General features: G+C 68.0%; 4 protein-coding genes across 9 annotated transcripts; 1 reads left to right on the plus strand and 3 right to left on the minus strand.

The window, feature by feature from the left end:
- Positions 1 to 692: 692 nt before the first annotated feature.
- Positions 693 to 4,885, minus strand: TBC1D25 (TBC1 domain family member 25; the record flags this gene model as incomplete). The annotated part of the gene is made up of 6 exons (XM_080635894.1): positions 4,531 to 4,885; positions 4,190 to 4,299; positions 3,940 to 4,091; positions 3,502 to 3,623; positions 3,198 to 3,401; positions 693 to 2,729 (listed from the first exon to the last, which is right to left on the minus strand). Exons 1-6 carry the CDS (start codon positions 4,594 to 4,596, stop codon positions 693 to 695), a joined length of 2,691 nt encoding a protein of 896 aa, XP_080492020.1. The 5' UTR covers positions 4,597 to 4,885.
- Positions 4,886 to 4,951: 66 nt separating this feature from the next.
- Positions 4,952 to 10,667, minus strand: GRIPAP1 (GRIP1 associated protein 1). The gene is given in 23 exon segments (XM_080635903.1): positions 4,952 to 5,194; positions 5,196 to 5,237; positions 5,311 to 5,438; positions 5,880 to 5,973; positions 6,065 to 6,202; positions 6,461 to 6,570; positions 6,853 to 6,952; positions 7,040 to 7,096; positions 7,187 to 7,273; positions 7,720 to 7,782; positions 7,873 to 7,965; positions 8,382 to 8,474; positions 8,723 to 8,822; positions 8,901 to 8,948; positions 9,055 to 9,086; positions 9,225 to 9,260; positions 9,348 to 9,424; positions 9,540 to 9,672; positions 9,873 to 9,980; positions 10,052 to 10,078; positions 10,180 to 10,241; positions 10,325 to 10,391; positions 10,535 to 10,667. Coding segments are annotated over 23 exon segments (1,869 nt in total). The 5' UTR covers positions 10,577 to 10,667; the 3' UTR covers positions 4,952 to 5,062.
- Positions 10,668 to 10,980: 313 nt separating this feature from the next.
- TFE3 (transcription factor binding to IGHM enhancer 3) lies at positions 10,981 to 15,138 on the minus strand. 2 transcript variants are annotated; one of them, XM_080635915.1, is made up of 10 exons: positions 14,926 to 15,138; positions 14,394 to 14,546; positions 14,093 to 14,324; positions 13,660 to 13,845; positions 13,302 to 13,400; positions 13,020 to 13,119; positions 12,638 to 12,694; positions 12,474 to 12,549; positions 12,215 to 12,362; positions 10,981 to 11,863 (listed from the first exon to the last, which is right to left on the minus strand). In XM_080635915.1, the coding sequence occupies exons 1-10, from the start codon at positions 15,036 to 15,038 to the stop codon at positions 11,522 to 11,524; spliced, it is 1,506 nt and encodes a 501-aa protein (XP_080492041.1). In that variant the 5' UTR covers positions 15,039 to 15,138; the 3' UTR covers positions 10,981 to 11,521. The 2 variants fall into 2 exon arrangements, with proteins under 2 accessions (XP_080492041.1, XP_080492042.1); XM_080635916.1 differs by lacking the exon at positions 12,638 to 12,694.
- Positions 15,139 to 15,398: 260 nt separating this feature from the next.
- Positions 15,399 to 20,515, plus strand: CCDC120 (coiled-coil domain containing 120). 5 transcript variants are annotated; one of them, XM_080635931.1, is made up of 9 exons: positions 15,399 to 15,525; positions 15,962 to 16,046; positions 17,046 to 17,152; positions 17,456 to 17,560; positions 18,161 to 18,335; positions 18,533 to 18,574; positions 18,679 to 18,814; positions 18,910 to 19,017; positions 20,260 to 20,515. In XM_080635931.1, exons 2-9 carry the CDS (start codon positions 15,998 to 16,000, stop codon positions 20,336 to 20,338), a joined length of 801 nt encoding a protein of 266 aa, XP_080492057.1. In that variant the 5' UTR covers positions 15,399 to 15,525; positions 15,962 to 15,997; the 3' UTR covers positions 20,339 to 20,515. The 5 variants fall into 5 exon arrangements, with proteins under 5 accessions (XP_080492057.1, XP_080492053.1, XP_080492054.1 ...); XM_080635927.1 differs by lacking the exon at positions 20,260 to 20,515 and adding an exon at positions 19,278 to 20,232; XM_080635928.1 differs by lacking the exon at positions 20,260 to 20,515 and adding an exon at positions 19,278 to 20,232 and having other exon boundaries at positions 15,421 to 15,525; positions 15,965 to 16,046.
- The last annotated feature ends 107 nt before the right edge of the window (positions 20,516 to 20,622 follow it).

Raw genomic sequence — 20,622 nt, forward strand, 5'->3', positions numbered from 1 at the left:
GTTGCCCTATGGCTCCCCATGTGCTGTCCAGGGGGTCCCCACGTTGCCCTATGGCTCCCCATGTGCTGTCCAGGGGGTCCCCACGTCGCCCTATGGCTCCCCATGTACTGTCCAGGGGGTCCCCACGTTGCCCTATGGCTCCCCATGTGCTGTCCAGGGGGTCCCCACGTTGCCCTATGGCTCCCCATGTACTGTCCAGGGGGTCCCCACGTTGCCCTATGGCTCCCCATGTACTGTCCAGGGGGTCCCCACGTCGCCCTATGGCTCCCCATGTGCTGTCCAGGGGGTCCCCACGTCACCCTATGGCTCCCCATGTGCTGTCCAGGGGGTCCCCACGTTGCCCTATGGCTCCCCATGTGCTGTCCAGGGGGTCCCCACGTTGCCCTATGGCTCCCCATGTGCTGTCCAGGGGGTCCCCACGTTGCCCTATGGCTCCCCATGTACTGTCCAGGGGGTCCCCACGTTGCCCTATGGCTCCCCATGTGCTGTCCAGGGGGTCCCCACGTTGCCCTATGGCTCCCCATGTACTGTCCAGGGGGTCCCCACGTCGCCCTATGGCTCCCCATGTGCTGTCCAGGGGGTCCCCACGTTGCCCTATGGCTCCCCATGACGCCCCACAAATCACCCACGGCCTTCCCCTGTTCCCCCCCCCCCATTCCCCCTTCGAACCCCCCCATCCCTGCCCCCTCCGTTTACCCCGTGCCGTGCCCCCCCGGGGGAGCCCCCCCCCAGCCCTCCAGGTAGCGCGCGAAGAGCCCCTTGGCGCGGTGCAGGACGCGGGGCAGGTGGTGGCGCCGCACCAGGCGGTCGAAGTGCATGGCCACCTCGTTGTAGTCGCCGGCGCGCGCCATCACCGCCTCCCGCTGCTCCAGCAGCATGGCCAGGCACAGGAAGAGCAGGAAGGGGTTCCCCTGGCCCAGTTCTTCCGGCGGCGGCAGCGGGGCCCCATCATCCTCCACCGCGACCTCGTCCTCGGAGGAGGAAGAGGAGGAGGAGGAGGAAGAGGAACTTGAGGCTTCCCAAGGCCAAGTGCCTCCCCAGGGGTCCTCAGCAGGGGTGCTGCCCGCGCTGGGGGCCTCGTGTAACTCTATGGGGGCCTCATGTACCTCTATGGGGGCTTCACATAACTCTGTGGGATCCTCATATACCTCGATGGGATCTACACCAACCTCTCTGGGGTCTCCATCAACCTCACTGGGGCCTTTACCGACCTCTTCAGGGTCTTCATCAACCTCACCGGGGTCTTTAGGGATCTCTGTGCGGTCTTCACCAACCTGTCTGAGGTCTTCACCCTCTTTGGGGTCTCCATCAACCTCTGGGGGGTCTTCACCACCCTGTCCAAGGGAGCCGGAGCGGTTGCCGCTGACCTCCTTGAGGGTGTCACCAAGCACATGGAGGAGCTCAGGGTCTCCTCTGATGTCTTTGGGCACATCGGGGTGTCCCCCGATCGCCGTGGAAGCACTGTGGTCATGGATGGACTTCTCCAGGGCATCCCGATCTCCACGTGGCTTCTTGGAGACACGGTGAGCTTCATGGGTCTGCTTGGAGACACTTGGCTCTTGGGCTTCTCCCATGCTCCTGGGGCCACCAGCATCTTGGCCCCCATCACTGGAGGCTTTGGGATGCTCTTGGAGACCCCTGGGGGCATTGGCACCAACCTGGACCTCCCCAAGGCCCTTGTTACTGCCATGGACATCCTGGCAGGTCTCCCAGCCCTTTTGCTCAGGGCAAGCTTGGCCATCCCCAAAGACCTCAAGCTTCTCACAGTTGCCCCCAGAACCATCCTTGATGATGTTGGAGCTCTTGAGCCCCTCTTGCTCATCCCCACAGCTCTGGATAACCCTGGAGCTCCCAAGCCCCTCTGGGACACCCCTGGAGCTCTTTGGTGCCTCTTGCTCATCCCCAAACCTCTTGGGAGCCTCTGGGCAACCCACTGGGACCTTGGACCCATCATTGGAGCCCTCGTGCCCATCCACAGCAGCCCCCATGCGCTGCCGCTGCCGGCGGAGGCGCCGGGGGGGCCGTGGCCTCAGCCCACGCCGCTCCCGCAGCCCCCGGCAAGCCCGGCGCGGGCCCAGGGGGGCTCCAAGGAGGGGAACCCCCTCGGGGGGGGGCGGTGGGGCAGGTGGCAGCGAGCTCCAGGTGATCTCCAGCACCCTGAGGGCATCCTCGAAGGCAAACTCACGCTTGAGCTCCAGCAGGAGCCAGCGATAGCAAAACAGGAGGTCGTGGGCACCACGGGCAGCCAGGAAGGCCCAGAATGGGGGGTCTGCCCGGCGCAGGAGGCGCCGGAGGTGGGCAAAGGCACGGGCCAGGCCCCGGCCGCCGGGGCGGAAGCGGGGTCCGAGGCGGCGCATGAGGGAGCAGAAGCAGAGGAAAGCTTGAGCTTCATCATCCAGCACGGCCAAGAGCGGCGCCGCCACGTCCGACATGCCCTGGCAGTAGGAGAGGCGCGGGTGGCCCAGCGCGAAGGTGGTGAGCAGCGCCTGCAGCGCAGCCAAGTGCGGGTGCCCCTCCTCGGGGCCGCCGAAGTAGGGGTGCCCGCGGTCGGTGCGCACCACGTCCTTGCGCACGGCAGCCGCCACCAGCGCCAGCTCAGCAGGGGCCGCCCGTGCCGCCAGCACCTCCTTCAGCGCCGCGTACTCGCCCGCCTTGCGGCGCAGGTGAGCCAAGCGCTCCTGCCCCGAGAGCCCCGGCGGGAAGACATTGAGCAGGTAGCGCCACACCACCTGCAGCAGGACGGGCAGGGGGTCAGGGTGCTGTGGGGTGGGTGCGTGGGTGGGGAGGGGTTGAAGGAGGTGGGTGGATGGGCAGGGGCACATCGGTAGGGTGGTGTCTGAGCCCCCCCCAAGCCAGGCTTGAACATGCTACAGGGATGGATCATTTTTCTCTTTGGACAAGCCATTCCGGTCTCCCAGCGCATGCTCAGGGAAGAACTTCCTTAGATCCAACCTGAATTTCCCCTGCTCCAGTTTGAACGCATCCCCCCTTATCCTATTGCTGCAATCCCTGATGAGGGTCCCTCCCCAGCACCCTTGGAGCCCCTTCAGAAGGCAGGAAGGAGCAGAGACACAACCTGCACAGCACCTCATGCCCAGTATAGAAACAGGGGGGAGCCACCCAGAAAGGGCTGAGCTCCCAGCTGGGTCTGACCCCCATCACCCGGGCTGGGGGGGGGACACAAGGGCAGCACACACCTTGCGCAGGCCGGGCTCGACGCCACCATGGTAGACGTGGAGCCGCAGGTCATGGGGCCGCAGCAGCCGCCCACCGGGGCCCAGGTACGTGCGGAGGTCGGCGTCGCTCAGTGGGGCGCAGGGGGGTGGCGGCAGCGGGGGTGAGGGGGGGGACCCCTCGGGCCATGCCAGGGCAGCCTGCGCCCGGGCCAGCGTTCGCCCAACCTGCGGGAAATGCGTCCGGGATGGAGCCAGGAGGAGACCGGGAGGACGGGGGGGGACTGGGAGCACTGGGAGCTGGGGGGACACCCCAAGCCCCACTCACCTGCGCCAGCAGGGCCTGGGTGAAGGGCAGAGCTGCAGCCAGCAGCGAGCGGCGCTCAGGGAGCGGCTCCACCGCCGCCACCTCCCGCGGGCTGATGATGTCCCAGTCCTCCAGCAGCGGGCCTGCGGCACCCACAGCCTGGGGTCATTCCATTGGGCACCCAGGCACCAAGGTCGCCTTCCTGACACCCACCCATGGGCACCCCTCACAGATGTTCCCCCACAGGAGGGGGTAAACAGAAGGAAAAAGAGCATGGGGGCATAGGGAGATAGAAGTCTAGGGGGATAGGAACATGGGGGAATAGGGGGAGAGGAGCACAGAGATAGGAGCGTAGCGGAATAGGGAGAGGGGAGCATAAGGCGATACAGAAATAGGGGCCTCATTGGGGACCAGGCTGTTTTTTCTCTCTGACGCCCCCCCCAGATCCTGCCCCCTCACTCTCAGCTGGGGGCCGCACGTCGAGGCGCAGGCGCAGCGCGGGCCGGGCGCAGGCGAAGGCAGCCGCCAGGTCCCCATCGCTCAGCAGCGGCACGAAGCTCTCCTGGCCCTGCGGGTCGCGAGCGGCAAAGCTGATGGAGAAGCTCTTCTTCCTGCGGCGGGGGGGACCCGAGGCGGGTTCAGTGACTGGGACCCCCCCGGGGCTCAGGTAGCAGCCGGGGGGGGGGGGGGGGGCGGGGGCCGGGCTCACCCCTGCAGGTCGAAGGCGCGGGCCAGGATGTGCTGCAGCACGTCCAGGGATGTGATCTGCGGGTCCACGGCGAAGGAGCGGAACTCGGGCGGCTGCAGCCCCTCACTCTTCTGCGGCGGGGCGGCAATAACCGGGGGGGCACCGGGGACGAGCCCCGGGGAACCCCCCCTCAAAGCCCTGAGCCCGCGCGGCGTTGCCAAAGCAACAGCGCCTCAAAGCGCGCCCTCGTTGGCCACGCCCACGTGAGTTGGCTCCGCCCGCCATGTGACGCCACGCCCCCTCCCCGAGGCCACGCCCCTGTGAATTAGCTCCGCCCACCCCCATGAGGCCACGCCCCTCACCTTGACGCGCACGCGGACCACCTCGCACTCCTCCTCCAGCGCGGCCCCGCCCCCCGGAGCCGCCATTGCGGGGGGGGGAGGAAGGGGGGGTCGGGACACGGCTCCGCGCAGGCGCAGGACCGGAACCGGGGAAGGCAGCGGGAGGGGAGGTGGTGAGGGGAGGGCGGCGCCGCTACCGGACAGCGCGGGTGAGGGTGGGGCTGGAGGGAGAAGGGGGTGATTACGTCACCGTGCTGACGTCACGCAGCGCGCCGCTCGGTGCCCGGCGCGGGGACGATCCGGAGCAGCGGCACGATCGTCCCCATCCTGCGGCCGCGGCGGCAACAACATCCGGGTCAGCGCGCGGCCGTGACGTCCTAGGAGGCGGGGCGTGACGTGCCCCACCCCACGTACACCCCACAGAAGCGATGACGCAAGACGCAGAGCTTGAAGCGGGTTTATTGAGGGAGGGGAAGAGGGGGGGGACGCATGCTGGCCCCAGTCCCCTTAAAACGGCAACGCCACTGGCCGGGCCACTTCCTCCTTAAAGGGGCTACGTCCCGGTAAAACGACAGCGCCCCCGCCGGCCCGCCCGCGCCCACGGGGAGGGGGGGGTGTGTGGGTCGGGGCGGAGCCTGCAGCATCGGCCCTGGTCCTCAGGGGGGTCCGGGGGGGGCCGCCCGCTCCTTGCTGAGCCGGGCCAGCTCCTGCGACAGCGCCTCCAGGTCCTGCGGGGGGGCGGAGTCAGAGGCCACAGCCCTTTCCCAAGCCACGCCCCCTCCTTGGCTCGGCCCCGCCCACCTGCCCGAGGTGCAGGTTCTTGGTGAGCTGCTCCTCCAGCATGTTCTGCAGCTTCTTGTTCATCTCCCGCAGCCCCTCCTCGCCCGGCCCCGCGCCCCGGCGGGCCGGCCCCGCGGGCCCTGCCGCCTCTGCGGGGCACAGGGGGCAGGCTCAGCCGCAGGAACAGGGGGAAGTGGGGATGGGGGCATAGAGGGGATAGGCGGTTACAGGGGGATAGGAGGATGGGGGCATGGGGAGAGAGGGAGATGGGAACACGGGGGTAGGGAGAGAGGGAAATAGGAGCATAGGGGATAGGGCCGTAGGAGGAAAGGAAGATGGGAGCGTAGGGACATAGGGACATAGGGGCGCGGGGAGATAGGGAGATGGGGGTGCAGAGGGATACACAGATGGGGACACAGAGGGGTACGGACATGTGGATATAGGAGGATAGAGAGATGGGGACATACGGGGATAAGGGAATAGTGAGAAAGGGAGATGGGAGCGTAGGGGGATAGGGACGTACACAGGGATATAGGGGCAGGGGAGGGTGGGGGCAGCAGGAAGGGGGACACAGGGATGCCAAGGCTCACCCAGGCGGCTGTCACGCACGAAGCTTTGGATGATGGCGCTCTTGCGGCACAGATCCTCCGCCATGGAGGCGCTGCTCACCTCCAGGTGACGGACCTGGGGGGGGGGGGTGTGTGAGAAGGGCTCCATAACACCCCCCCCCCTCCGGTGCTCCCCCAGCACCTCCCATTTTCTCTCCCCCCGGTACCTTCTCCTCCAGCAGCCAGCGCTCCTGCTGGCTCTGGGCCAGGCGCTGGAACAGCTCCGCCACCTCCGCAGGGGACAGGCCCCCCCCGCTGGGAACCGCCCCTCCACCGCTGCCCCCCCCCGGGCTGCCTGAGCCCGACTGCAGGGGAAAAGGGTCAGTGGGGGGGAGGCTCTGGGGAGGCAGCACCCGAGGCAAGGCCACGCAGAACCCCCCCCCCCCCCCCAAAGCACAGCCCCTGCCGTCACCCACCCACCACGTGCCAAGGCATCCCCTAAAGCCACGCCCCCAACGGTCACCCCCTCCCAGAAGCCACGCCCCCAAACCCCCCACCCTTTTAAAGCCACTCCCCAAGTCCCACCCCCCAAGACACGCCCCCAAGCACCAGGCCCCGCCCACCTTCGTGCTCCCGGGGGCGGAGCCATCGCGGCCCAGGGAGCTCAGGCTGCTGCTGTCCCCCCCCGGCCCCCGCCCCGGGGACCCCCCCTCCAGCCCCAGCTCCTCCAGCCCTGGGGACAGAGGAGACAGCGGTGTCCAGAGAGGCCACATCCCCCCCGCACAGCACTCCTGCTCTGGGGCCACCAGAGCACCCGGGGTGCAGATACCACCCCCCGGACTTGTCAGCCCCCCCTCTACATTCAGCCACTCAGGACCCCCCTGCACCCGTTCACCTCCCACCCCATTATATCCCCTAACCTATGGACGCAGGACAGCATCTGCACCGGAGCTCCAGGCATCTGGGACCCCCCACCCTTCCACAGCCCCCCCCCAGCACCCAGCACCCATCAGACCAGAGCGGGCGCGGGTGGGTGCCAACAGCTCCTGCAGCCGCTCCTGCAGGCGGTCGGCCCGGCGCCGCTCCAGCTGCAGCTGCCGCTTCAGGTCCTTCAGCTGGGGACAAGGGGGAGGACATGGAAGGGTCAGGGCCCAGTGCAGCAGCCTGGGCTCTGGGTGCCCCCACCCTTTGGGGTCCCTCACCGCGGCGCTGCCCTTCTTCTCCAGGATGCGCTGCCCGTCTCGGACGTCCTTCAGCTCCTGGGGGGGATAAAGAGGGTCGGGGGGGTTTAGGGGGTCCCAGAGAGGGTTTGGGGGTGCTGAAAGGTCACAGGGGGGGTTTGGGGGTACCTGACGCAGCGCTTGGCCCTCGGCCTCCTGCAGCTCCCGCTGCCGCTCGGCATCCCCCAGTGCCACCCGCAGCTCCCCCACACGGCCCTGGCGATGGAGGGGGTGTCACTGTGGCACCTATAGTCTCTATAGGACTCTATAGGGCCATAGCAGAGAGGCTGGGGGCCTCGGAACATCCCCATCGTGCTCCTTTGGAGCTCTAGGTGCCATACAACACCCTAAGGCTGATACAAGTCGACTGGATCCTGCACTATTACAGGGTCCCTACAGTGTTTATGCCCTCCATGAGTGACCCTACGGGCCCTATAGGCGCCCCACACACAATACATAACAGCACCTCCAGCTTTGAGACAGCCACATTGAGCCCCCTACACCTCTCTGTTCCCTATAGCACCCGAAGGACCTTCCGGAGCCATAGGGATCCTGATGATACCTGCAGCACCCCCCGGTCACTGTAATGACGTGGGGGTGCCCCCAGCTCTATAACGGTGCCCAGAGCCCCTCTGGGGGGTCCCCTATAGCCCCCCCATCACCTCCAGCTCCACCCGGTGCTGCTCGGCTGCCGCCTGCTCTTGCTCCCGCCGCTCGAGCTGCTCCTGTGGGAACAGGGCAGTGGGGCCGGGATGGGGACCCGGCCTGGGGGGGGGGACAGGGAACAGGGGGACACTGGGGGGGCAGTCCCTGACCTGCGCCTGCTGCCGCCGCCGCTCGCTCTCGCCCCAGGCGGCCTCGGCCTCGCTCAGGCGCTGCCGCAGCCCTTCCCGCTCCTCCGCACATGCCTGCAGGACACGCGTGTGCATACAGATACGTACGGGTACGTGCCTACCCCTACACATACGTACACGGATGCACACGCGCGTGCAGCCATGTACGCGTGTGCGCCCGGTGTATGCTCCAAACCAAGCCATAAAGACCCCAAACAACCCCCCAGGAACCCCAAATCGCCCATAGGGACCCCAAACCGCCCATAGGGACCCCAAATCACCCCTAGGGACCCCAAATCGCCCCTAGAGAACCCCAAATCACCCATAGAGACCCCAAATCGCCCCTAGGGACCCCAAATCGCCCCTAGGGCCCCCAAATCGCCCCTAGGGCCCCCAAATCGCCCATAGGGCCCCAAATCGCCCCTAGGGCCCCCAAATCGCCCATAGGGCCCCAAATCGCCCCTAGGGACCCCAACCCCCCCCAGCCCTACCTGGAGTTGGCTGTCGAGGGCATCGCGCTGTGCCTGAGCCTCCTGCAGGTCCCGGGCCAGGGCCCCGCTTCGCTCCCGCAGCCCCAGCTCCTCCTGCCGCCCCGCAAAGCACTCTATAGGGCCCTACAGGGCCCGCCAAAGCTGCCCAGAGCCGTATAGGGCTGTATAGAGGTGCTCCAGGCTGCCCTGGTGCCACCAGCTACTATATAGCACTGGAGAGACCTTATGGATCCTCTATGGAGCTGATCCAGAACTCGCCTTCACACCAAGGTGCTCCCCAGGACCCCCCTATACCACAGGGCAGCCATTGGAGCCCCCCAGCACCCACTGGGTGCCCCCACCTTGGTTGCGGCCTCCAGCTCCTGCTGCAGCTGCTGGATCCGGGTCTGAAGCTCCCGGAATTCCTCATCCCTCTGAGCCCGGAGCTTGTCCAGCTCCAGCCTGGGGGGCAAAAGGGGGGGTCCAGGCACTGGGGGGGGTCCCAGCATCCCAAATGGGGTCCCCATTGGGCTCACTCACTGCTGGTCCCTGAGCAGTGTCTCCTTCTCCGCTTCCAACTGGAGCGAACTGGGAGGCAAAAGGCAGGAAATAGGGAATGGAAGGAGGAAAAGCCTACGGGGGGGCCTGGGGGGAGCAGGGATGTACCCGCAGCGATGGCATCCAGGGATCTCACCTATTCTCTTGCTTCCGCAGCTTCTCCATCAGCTGGGAATGGGGATACAAGAATCACTATGGGGAGAGGAATCAGCCCCTCAGCCCCCCCCAGTCTCCATGGGACACTGAACTGCCCCCCCCAACCCCTATGGGACCCCCCCAGACTCCCCGGGGCGCTGCAGCACTCACCTCGGCCACCTCTGCCTGCAGCTGGGCCACCTCTGCCTGCAAGAGACCCCCCCAGAGAGGTGTGTGTACCCCCCAGACCCCCCATAAACCCCACAGACCCCCAAACCCCCCCCCCCAATGTACCTGGGGTGCTGGGAGGGGAGCATCAGCCCCAGTCCCCTCTTCAGCTGCTGGTGGCTCCTTGGGGGGGCTCAGGGGGGCTGCAAGGGGAGGGTCAGAGCCATAACCCCTCTACAGCGCTCCAGAACCCCCCTTTCCAAGTACTCCTTATGGGGGGGGGGGGTAGCCCCAACCGCCCCCCAAGTGCCCCCTCACCATCTGTATGGGCCAAAGGGGCTCCATTGTCACCAGCGGCCCCATCCTGGGCAGGGTCCGGGGGGGGTCCTGGGGCTCCCCCCTCCTGCAGCCGCCGGTTCTCCTGCTCCAGGCCCTCGATCTGTGCACAGAGCTGAGACCCCCCCGGGGTGAGGCCAAGGTGGGAGCCCCAAGGAGATATGGGGGGGCTACAGGGTCTATGGGGGGGTTATTGGTTACCCAGGGTGTCTATGGGGGTGACGCTAGGAGGCATTCGGGACCCGAAGGTGGCGCTGGGGGGCTCAGGGGGGGCGTTAGGACGGGGCGGGGGGAGTGCTGGGTGCCGGCACCCACCTTGGCCAGCTCCCGCAGGAGGGTGCTGTTCTGCAGCCGGAAATCATCCTCCTGGCTCTGCAGCTTCCCCTGCAGCATCCGCGTCTCACCCAGCAGCGCTTCCACCTCCTGCGGGCCACAACGGCACCCATAGGCACCCACAGGGACTCACTGCACCCCCCGACACCCACAGCACCCACCTGCGCCTTCTTGCTCTTACTGAGGGCCTACAAGAGAAACGGGGCGGGGGGGGGGGGGTCACACCGGGCCCGGGGGGGCGTCACACCGGGGCCGGTGGCCCCGAGGACCCGCCAGGGGCCGCTCTCACCTTGTTGGCCTTGGCCAGGTCCCGGTCCAGCGCCTGCACCCGCTGCCGCAGCGCCGACAGCTCTGGGGGGGGACACGGACACAAAAGGGCCTTGAGCGGCAGAGGCGGGACCCGCATCCCCTCCCGGTACCGCTCCCCCCGGTACCGGCGCCGTTCTTCCTTAGCTCGTCCGAGAGGCGGTAGTTCTCACTCCGGAGCTGCAGCAGCTGCTCCTGGCGGGGGCGGGACGGGACGGGGTGAGCGGCGGCGGCGGGACCCGAGCGCTGCCTCAGCGGGCCCCGAGCGGGACCCGAGCGCGGCCCGAGCGGGACCCGAACCGGACCCGAGCGGGACCCGAGCGCAGCCGAGGCTTCACCTGCATCCGCTGGAACTCCTCGGCCGACAGCGCCTGCGCCATCTTGGCGCGCGGGCGGCGCCGTCGGGCCCCGCCCCCTCCCCTTCCGGCGGCGCGGAAATTGCGTCATGATGGTGCCATGGAGCTCGAGGTGGAGCGGGCATGGCTCATTGAACGATGACTTCCGGGTGCTCGTAAAGTCCTTATAGCGCCCCCCCGCGGGCTGTAGGGCTCCGCACAGCCCGTAAGGCGCCTTTGGATGCTACAGACCTGCCCCTATAGAGGTCACAGGGTCACCCATACAGCCCCCAGGGACCCCAAACCGCATCCAGCGACCCCCAGGCTCTACAGGCACCCCTATAGGTTGCTCTATAGGGATCCCGCTGGATCTATAGGGCCCATAGGACCCTAAAAGCTCTATAGAAACCCCAACACGCGCACACACAGAGCACCGGGCGGCTCCTCGTTAACAAACGTTTATTTCCCACGGGACCGTTTCCGTACAAAACCGGAGGGGGGGGGTGTGAGGCAGCCGGGGTGGCGGCCCCTTTAAGAAGAGCCGGTGGGCGGGGCCGATGGGAGAGGGCGGGGCTTGTGTGAGTGCCAAAAGGAAGGGGCGGGACTAGACACTGAGGGCCCAGCCCTCAGGAGTCCGCTGATTGGCAGGCAGCCAGGAAGGGGCGGAGCCAGACGAGGGTGGGGCCAAGGCCTCCCTGAGGGGCGGGTCTAAGGAGACATCTTAAAAGGGCCACACAGTGGGAGGACCCCGCCAGTGGGCAATGCCCGGTGGAGGTCCTCCAAGGTGGGGTCCACCAAGGGGGCGTCCTAAAAGGGCAACACAGTGGCAGCGCCTTAAGGCCACCGCCAGCCTTAAGAAGGGCTCGCCCGTTTTAAAAGTCTCATCACGGCACCCTGTGGGGCCCCCCTGAACCAACCATTAGGGTGTTGGGCATGGTGGGGTGGGGGCCTTAAAAGGGCCACACCTGAAGGGCCTTAAAGGGGCAGAGCTCAGGGCTCATCCTCCATGCTGAGGCTGCTGCGGGGGCTGGAGGCACGGGAGGGGCCCGGGGAGGCAAGGAGAGCGCCAGGGGGTCCGAGAGGGGACAGAGCCCCCCCCTCGTCCATGAGGATGTCATCGAAGGTCCCATCTGGCCCACCCAGCCCCAGGGGCAGGCCCAGGCCTGGGGGCAGGTCCTCGGCCACCGCCAGGTCTAGGAGGCACTGGGGCGTGGGGGGGCCCCCGGGGGGGAAGGGAGGGCCCCCAGGGGCCTCCTCGCACCCCCCCTCAGCTGCTGGTGCCAGCGGAGGGATGAGGGGGAGCCCATGGAGCTGTGCCTGCAGCTCCAGCTCCTGGGGGAGCAGCAGGGTTAGAGAGCCATGGGGTCCAAACCCCCCCCATGGGGTCCAAACGCCCTCATAGGCCCCAAAACGCCCCAATGGGCCCAAAAAAAGGCCTCAGACCCATAGATACCCCTAGATCGCAACCAGCCCCACCAATAACCCTCCTATTCCCCCAACTCTGCTCCTCCTGCCCCCATGTGCACCCCCTTGCAGTGAGCTGACAACTCCGTAACAACCCCAGAACCCCTCACTTCTGCCCATCCCAGCCCCATAGCCCCCCATGAACCTGTAGCCTCCCATCCCAGCCCCACACATCCCCCAGTTTTCCCCTTCCCAGCCCCATAGAGCAAACCCACGGACCTGGACCCGGAGCTGGAGGCTCCGGTTCGCCTGCTCCAGGCGCTGCTGGTGCAATTCCAGCTCTCGGGAACGCTGCGTCTCCTTCTGCAGTTTCCGGATATAATCCACTGAGGCTTTCAGGATGGTGCCCTTGTTCCAGCGCATCTCCCTGTGGCATCGAGACGCTGTTGGGGCCACCACAGGGACCCTCCTACAACCCACATCAGGTCCTCACTGTCCCCCGCCATTGGATCCATCAGGGACAGGGATCCCCACTCACGGATCATTGGATTTTGGGATGAGGGTCCCCAACTCCTTGATGCGGTCGTTGATGTTGAAGCGTCGGCGCCGCTCGACTGGGATAAAAGGGGAAGGTGTGAGCCCCATAGCATGTGTGTCTCCCCTCTACCCACACCCACAACCTCCCCCAGGCCTCCTGCTCACTCAGGTTGTGGTTGTCCTTCTTCTGGCGCTCCTTCAGCAACGCCTTCGCCTCTGTTTCTGAAGGGGTTTGGGGTAGGAAGTACAAGGCAAGCCCAAAGCTTCCCACCCCATAGGGGCCCCACTGCACCTCCCTGCCCCATAGGAACACCCTAGAACCCCCCCAAACCTTCTCTGCTGCACAGTGACTCCCAGGGCCTTCCCATACCCCACAGGGACACCCCTCTCACTCCCCTTCCAGCCACAGGAAGGCCCCCCCCCACACCCAATAGGACCCTTGACCCCCTTCCCAGCCCCACAGATCACAGTGACACCACCCCTCCCAGACCCCTCTAGGCCGCATAAGGACCCCTTCCCCAATAAGCCCCTTAGGGTCCCCCCATACCTGAAAGCTCGGCCTTGACGCGGGGCAGCTCGGCCGGGCAGGAGCTGCTGCCGCCCTGGGGGGGGCTGAACACCTCCAGCAGGGGCGCAGGGGCCGGGAGCTACCGGGAGGGGGGCGTGGTCAGCACGATCACGCCCCCATAAGCCACACCCCCAATAGACCACGCCCAATGGGTGGAGCTATGACACCCAACCAATGAGGTGCGTTGCCACGCCCCCGGGTGAAAATGGGCGTGGCTTGCGGCAGGCCACGCCCCCCAAAGCCCTTAAAGCGACCGCGCACCGTGCTAGGGAGCTGGAGGCCACCCTCGGCGGGGCCGAAGCTGAGCAGCTCGTCATAGCTGGATTCGAGGCTGATGATCTCATCGATGACATCATCGATCTGCAAAGCCGAAGGGGCAAAACTGCAAACACCCCCCTGGTGGCCAGGATCCCCCCCCCCGCATGACATCACAGCCCTCCATGTGACATCACAGTCCCGCCATGTGACATCACAGCCACCCTATGTGACGTCACGGCCTTCGCACGTCACACCACCACCCCCCTACGTGACATTGCAGCCGTTCCGCGTTACCTTATGGCCCCCCCCCATATCACAGCCCCCCATGTGACATCGCCCCCCAGCCCCCTCCATTCCTCACCTCCTTCTCAAAGCCAGGCCCGATGTGGAGCAGGGTGAGGGGGCTGTGGGGCGCGGGGGGGGCCGGGGGGGGCCCCGGGGGGCTGGGAGGCCCCCGGCCCAGTGCGGAGGTGAGGTACTGCCGGACCTGCTGCCGCTGCGCCGCCCGCAGGTGGTACCGGGTCGGGTTCTCCAAGTGGGTCTGGACCTGGGGGGCACAGGGGGGGTCAGGGACCCCTTCCCCCAGCCCCCCACATCCCTCTGCCCCAGAACCCCCCCATATACCTCTGCCCCACAGCCTTCCATATCCCCTACCCAGAGCCCCCCCATCCCCCTGCCCTGGACCCCCCATATACCCCTGCTCCATAGACCCCCCCCCATGTCCCCCTGTGCCCCCCCACAGCTCACACCCCCATCTCACCCCCCACATCCCCCTATGTGGGGGGGGGTCTCACCTTGAGCACCTCGGGGGGCACATGGGGGGGTGTCCGTGGTTGGGGGGGGCCCCCCACAGCGATGGCGGGGGAAGGCCCGGGGGCCGGGGAGGGGCCGGGGGGGGGGTCCCTTCGCTCGCGTTGCTCCTGCTCCTGCGCCTGTGCCCGCATCAGCTGCTGCCGCAGCAGCACCCGCGACGAGGGGGGGGCCGCAGGGGGGGCAGCCATGGCAGCGGGGGGGGCCGGGCCCGGGCTGCAATGGGGAGGTGGTTAATGGGGGTGTCCAGAGGGGATGGGGGGTTCGGGGGGGGGTCACAGGTACCTGTGAGGCAGGGGTTGGCTCTTGAGGCAATAGAAGGTGCCGGGGGAGTCTCCAGAGGGGGGGTCCGTGGGGGGGTCGCTTGCGGGGTCTCCCCCCGGGGGGTCCCACTCGATGTCAGCCACGATCCCTGACTCAGGCAGCACCGAGCTCAGGCTGGGGGGGAGCAGGAACCAGAGGGGGCACGGACAGCTCTGACTGCCCCATAGACCCCCATAGAGCCCAGAGACCCCCTGAGACCCCCCAGACACACACAGACCCCCCGGAGCACCCCCAGAGCCCCACAGGCCCCCTGAACCCCCCCAGACCCCCAGCGGCCCCACAGCCTCCCACAGGTCTTCCCAGACCCGCTGAGCCCCCCACAGACCCCCATAGCCCCCCACCGGGCCCCATAGCGCCCCCCATAAACCTCCATCAGCCCCATAGCCCCTCACACGCCCCTTGAGCCCCCCAATGGCCCCACAGCCCCCCATGAGTCCCCCCTTAACCCCCCTGTGACCTCCCGCAGCCCCGCCATGGGGCAGCCCCCTCTCACCTGAGCAGCCGGAGGGTGTCGGGGGCGCTGGGCCCCTCCAGCAGCACATAGACCGTCGGGCGCCCGGGGGGCGGCGGGGCGGCTGCGGTCCCCTCGGTCGCCCCACGGGACATCGCCGCCCCCCGCGCCCCACGGCGCCGCTCAGCAGCTCCCTATGGGGCCGGGTGGGGCGAGACGGGACACACGCTATGGGGCTGAAAGCGCTGCGCGGGGAGTCCCTATGGTGTCGGGGGAGCCTATGGGGCAGGACGGGCTCTGAATCGCGGTGGGCCTGGGGGGGGGGGGGGCTGCGGAGCGCGAGGGGTCCCTATGGGGCCGGGGGGGTCTCTATGGGTCTCTATGGGGCCGGGGGGGGTCTCTATGGGGCTCTATGGGTCCCGTTGCCCCACTCCGGCTCTCTGGGGCTGGGGCAGGAAGCGCCTGGGGGGGGGGGCGGGCAGGAAGTGACATCACGGGGCGGGGGTGCTGCAGGGGGGACCCCGACACCCGCCCGCGCCCCGCGCAGGCCTGAGCGGAACCGGGGCCGCCGCCACCGCAGCGCCCGAGCCCCGGGGGGAGCGGGGCCCGAGCCCCGGCACCGGGACCCCCCCGGGAGGTGAGGTGAGGAGGGGGCGCCCCGGGGCATTGTGGGAAACGGGACCCCCTCCCCTCCCGTCGTGGGGCCGGGGGGAGCCTCGGGCCTGCGGCAATGGGGGGCACCCGGAAGCCCTTTGAGGGGGGGCCCCATCCACTGGTCCCTCGGGGCGGGAGCTGAAGGCCCTTAGGAGGGGTCCCGGCCATGGGTCCCTATGGGGGAGAACCCGGCCGCGGGTCAATGGGGGGGGAACCGGAAGCCGTTTGGGAGGGGGCCCCGGTTCCTTTATGGGGGGATCCCGGGCAGGGGTCAATGGGGGGGGGTCCCAGAGGCCTTTTTGGGGTCGCTGAGGGGCGTTGGGGGGGGGGGAGGGGCCGGAGGCGGAAGTGGAGGGAAAGGAGCAGGGCCATGGGGCTGGGCGCTGACCCCCAACCCCTGACCCCCGACCTCTGACCCCTGAAGCAGCTCAGGGGCGGGGACCCCTGACCCCCCCATGGGATGGAGCTGAGGGGCCACATCCTGACCCCCGGCACGCACAGCCCCGCAGGTACGTGACCTCTGACCCCTGGCCCCAACGGTGCCCTCTGACCCATGGTGGCTTGCGGTGACCCCTGACCTCTGCCCTTTGGAGACACCCAGTGCCCCTTGACCCCTGGTAGCCTGTGGGGACCCTGCCGTGTGGTCATCGTGACCCCTGTCCCTGGTGCCCCTTGACCTCTGACCTGACACCATGGCCCTGACCTCTGGCCCATGGTGACCCTTGACCCCCGCACCGGTGCCACCTGTCCTGGTACCCTCTGACCGTGGTGCCCGTGCTGGTGCCTGTACCGGTGCTGAGCTGGTGTCACGGTACCGGTGCTGGTGCTGTGGCAGTGTCATGGTACCAGTGCTGTCCCAGTGCCGGTGCTATGGTGGTGTTCATGGTGCCGGTGCTGTCCTGGTGCCGGTCCTGCTCCCGGTGCTGACGTGGTGTCACAATACCGGTGCTGGTCCCAGTGCCGGTGCTGTGATGGTGTTCATGGTGCCGGTGCTGTCCCGGTGCCGGTCCTGCTCCCGGTGCTGACGTGGTGTCACAATACCGGTGCTGGTCCCAGTGCCGGTGCTGTGGTGGTGTTCATGGTGCCGGTGCTGTCCTGGTGCCGGTCCTGCTCCCGGTGCTGACGTGGTGTCACAGTACCGGTGCTGGTCCCAGTGCCGGTGCTGTGATGGTGTTCATGGTGCCGGTGCTGTCCTGGTGCCGGTCCTGCTCCCGGTGCTGACGTGGTGTCACAATACCGGTGCTGGTCCCAGTGCCGGTGCTGTGGTGGTGTTCATGGTGCCGGTGCTGTCCTGGTGCCGGTCCTGCTCCCGGTGCTGACGTGGTGTCACAGTACCGGTGCTGGTCCCAGTGCCGGTGCTGTGGTGGTGTTCATGGTGCCTGTGCCGTCCTGGTGCCGGTCCTGCTCCCGGTGCTGACGTGGTGTCACAGTACCGGTGCTGGTCCCAGTGCCGGTGCCGTGGCGCTGTCACGGTCCCGGTGCCGATGCTGACGCTGGTCCCGGTGCAGGCCCCGTCGCAGGGCGGCTGCAGGAGCTGCGGGAGCGGCAGCGGGGGCTGCGCCAGGCCCTGGGGCTGCGCCTGCGGGAGCTGCGGCGCCTCTGCCTGCAGGAGGCTGTGAGTGCCCCCCCCGGGACCCCCGCATTGCCCCCCTCATTGCCCCTCCCTTGCACTCCATGCCCTCCGCATCGCCCCCCCGTCACCCCCCATTGCACCCATTGCCCCCCTCAGCTTCCTGACAGCCCCCATCCCTTCCCAGCCCCCCCCAATGATCCCTCCCATGCGCTCCTGACCCTCCCTAAGGAATCCCCCCCATCCCCTCCTCATCGGCACCTTCCTGTCTCCCGCATCCCCTCCTGACCCCCCCCAATGAGCCCCCCCTTCCCCTCCCACCCCCCCCATGGCCCCCCCTGTGCGCAGGAGCTGACGGGGAAGCTGCCCCCCGAGTACCCGCTGGAGCCTGGGGAGCGGCCGCAGGCCCCCCCCCCCCGCCGCCGGGCCCCACCCCGGGGCCACCTCCCTGAGGTAAGTGAGGGGCAATGGGGGGGGGACACGAGGGGCTGGCGGGGAGAGGAAGGGGAGGCCAAAATGTGCCCCCCCACCGCGGGGGACAACGTCTTGGTCCCCACGGGTTCCTGTCCCACGCTGCCCCTGTCCCCATCCCTGCCTTGCGCTGTCTTTGTCTCCGGGTGTTCCTGTCCCTATCCCTGCCACAATCCTTGTCCCTGTTCTCTGCTGACCTTGTCCCTCGTGCTCTCCTGTCCCCATCCCACGCTGTCCGGTGCTGTTGCATCCCTTGTCCCGCGCTGTTCTTTTCCCTTGGTATCCATATCCCTGTTGCGGTTTCTGTCTCACGTTGTCCCTGTCTCTGCCGTCTGGTGTTCCTGGTCCTGTCCCATGCTCTCTGTGTCCCCGACCTTATCCCGTGCTGCCCCTGTCCCACGCTACCCCTGTGCTGTCCCCGTGCTTCGGGGTTGTGTCTGTGCCGTGGTGTCCCTTGCCCTGTGCTGTGTCCGCATTGCTGTCCCTCTCCCCATCCCACACCGCGTCCCGTCCCTGTTCCCATCCCTGTCTCTGCCCTTGTGTCCATCCCCTGCTGTCCCCGTCCCCGCCGCTGCCCCGCAGGCGCCGCGCTCGGCCCGCCGGGAGGTGGCGCTGCAGCTGCAGGTGGTGGAGGCCGCGCGGCGCCTGGCGGCGGCCCCGGGACTCGCACCCGAGCAGCGCCGGCGGCGGCAGCGGCTGCAGGCGGAGGCGGCGCAGAGGCTGCGGCAGCTCCGAGCGCAGCTGGGACCCGGCAACGGTGCGGGGGGGTCCTAGAGCACCTGGGGGGGGGGTCCTATAGCAACGGGTGAGCAGTTGGGAGGTCCCCATAGAACCAGAGGGGGACCTGGGGGTCCCCAAAGCACAGGGCAGGGGTCAGAGGGGTCCCAGAGCGTGGAGGGGGGCAAGTTTGGGGGGTCCCCATTGACGCTGATCCCCCCTCTTCAACCTCTCCAGATGAGAACGGGTCCCTCTGTGATCTGCCCGTGCTGGAGAACGGTGAGTGACAGGCTGGGGGCTATGGGGCAACTGGGGGGGGCTATGGGGCAATTGCAGCCTGTGTGGGGGTGTGCCGGTGTCTCACCGTTGTCCCCTCTCCCCAGGGGCCCTGCCCACCCCGAAGCCCGCCCCAGTGGCCCCTGGCCGCCCCTCACCCCCCCGGGCCAGTCCCGGCAGCCCCGAACGCCGGCCCCCCTGGGCCCCCGATGGGCGCCGCAGCTCCCTCGCCGGCCCTGCCAGGTACCCGTGTGTGCCCCCCCCCATCGAACCCCACAGAACCCACTGGGGGGTCCCCATCGCCCCATTGATGCGATGTTGTACCCCCCCTTCCCCAGCCCGGCACGGACCCTGCCCCGCAGCGCATCAAGCTTCGAGGGCCGCAGCGTCCCCGCCACCCCGGTGCTGGCGCGGAGCCCCTGTGCCCGCGGGCACCCACTGTGCCGGTGGGTGCTGCCGGGTAGCGGGGATAGGTCATGGGGGCGACTGGGAGGGGCTATGGGGCAATTGGGGGGTTATGGGGTAAATTGGGGGGGTCTATGGGGCAATTACGGGGGTCCGTGGGGCAATTTAAGGGGTCTATAGAGTAATTTAGGGGCCCTATGGGATAATTTAAGAGCTCTCTGGGGTCGCATGAGGTATCTATGGGGCACTTGTGTATGGGGGGGGGATCCAGGGATGTCTCTCACTGTCATCCACCCCCCAGCCCCGAGGCCCCGGGGCTGCCCCCCCGGCCCTGGTCGGGCAGCCAGGACTCGCAGCTGGGGGGGCCCCCAGCGCCGCCCCCCCCTGCCCAGGCTCCCCGCACGCGCCGCAGCAACAGCTCCGAGGCCTTGATCGACTGGGGGGGCAGCGGGGGGGGCGGCCCCCACCCCGACAGCGCCGCCCCCCCCCAACCCGCGCCCCCCACCTCGGCAGAGCAGCGCCGCAGCCAGAAGTGGTTGGCGCTGGAGGGGCTGCGGGACTGGTACCTGCGGCACACGGGGACCCCCCCCCGCCTGCTGCCCCCCCCCGGCCCCGCATGGGCCCCCCCCCGACGCAGAGATCCCCCCCCTCCCGGCCTTCCCCACTCGCTCAGCTACGCCGGGGCCCTGGCGCCCAGGTACGGCCACCCCCGTGGGTACCGGGCCCCCCTGTTCTAGGGGGGGGTGATTTGGGGACCCCCCATCCATAGCAGGGAGGGGGAATAGGTGTTGGGGACCCATTGAGTGCCCCCCCCATCTATTGGGGCTGTCCAAGCTGAATTGGGCCCCCTTTTGGGGGGGGGCATCAATAGCACCAGGTTGCCCTCCCCTTGTCCCCCCCATCCCATCCTGAATGTCCCCAAATTGGGGACCCCTCAAACCCCTTCAAAAAACCCCTTTATATGGGCCCCCCCATCCATACCCCAGACCCTACCCTCCCTCAGACCCCCCCATTTCGGGGGTCCCTGCCCCAATCCCCCACCCTCCTCCATTGTCACTTTTGGGGGGGGGGTCTCTCCTGCCCCCCCCTTTCTTCTCTGTGCTGAGCTCTTGGGTTCCAGGGGGAGTCCCTGTCCCTGGGTTGTGGGGGGAGGGCACGAAGGGGTCCGGGGCTATTTTGGGGGGGCTAATTCCTGGTTTTCTTCTCTTTTTTCTCTTTTCCCTCCTTTTCCTTCTCTTTATTTTCCCTTTTCTGTCCCTCCCCCCATTCCCCCACCCCCACAGGGCCTCAGGGGACACCCCCCCTGTACCCGCCCCCCCTCCGCCCCCCCCGGACCCACAGCCCCCCGGCACCCTGGTGTGACCCCCTCCCCTTTGACCCGCTCCATGACCCCCCCCAACCCTGGACCCCCCCCGGCCGCTCCTGGCGAGCAGCCGCTTTGGGGGGGCCCCCATCGCATGCCCCCCCCCCCCCCACGGGAGCGGGGTCTGGCTGGGGTGGGGGGGCACAGACTGGTTCAATACAAGGGACCTGCTGCCATTCATTGACCTGCCTGACTTCTTCCGGGGGGGGGTTCTCCCTGCTTGTGTGGCTCCATATGGATCCCATAGCTTCCTATGGGCAGGGGGGGCGAGGGGGCTCTCTTT

This window comes from Psittacula echo, assembly GCF_963264785.1.
Source record: "Psittacula echo genome assembly, chromosome: 28".
In the NCBI taxonomy this organism is placed as follows: Eukaryota; Metazoa; Chordata; class Aves; order Psittaciformes; family Psittacidae; genus Psittacula; species Psittacula echo.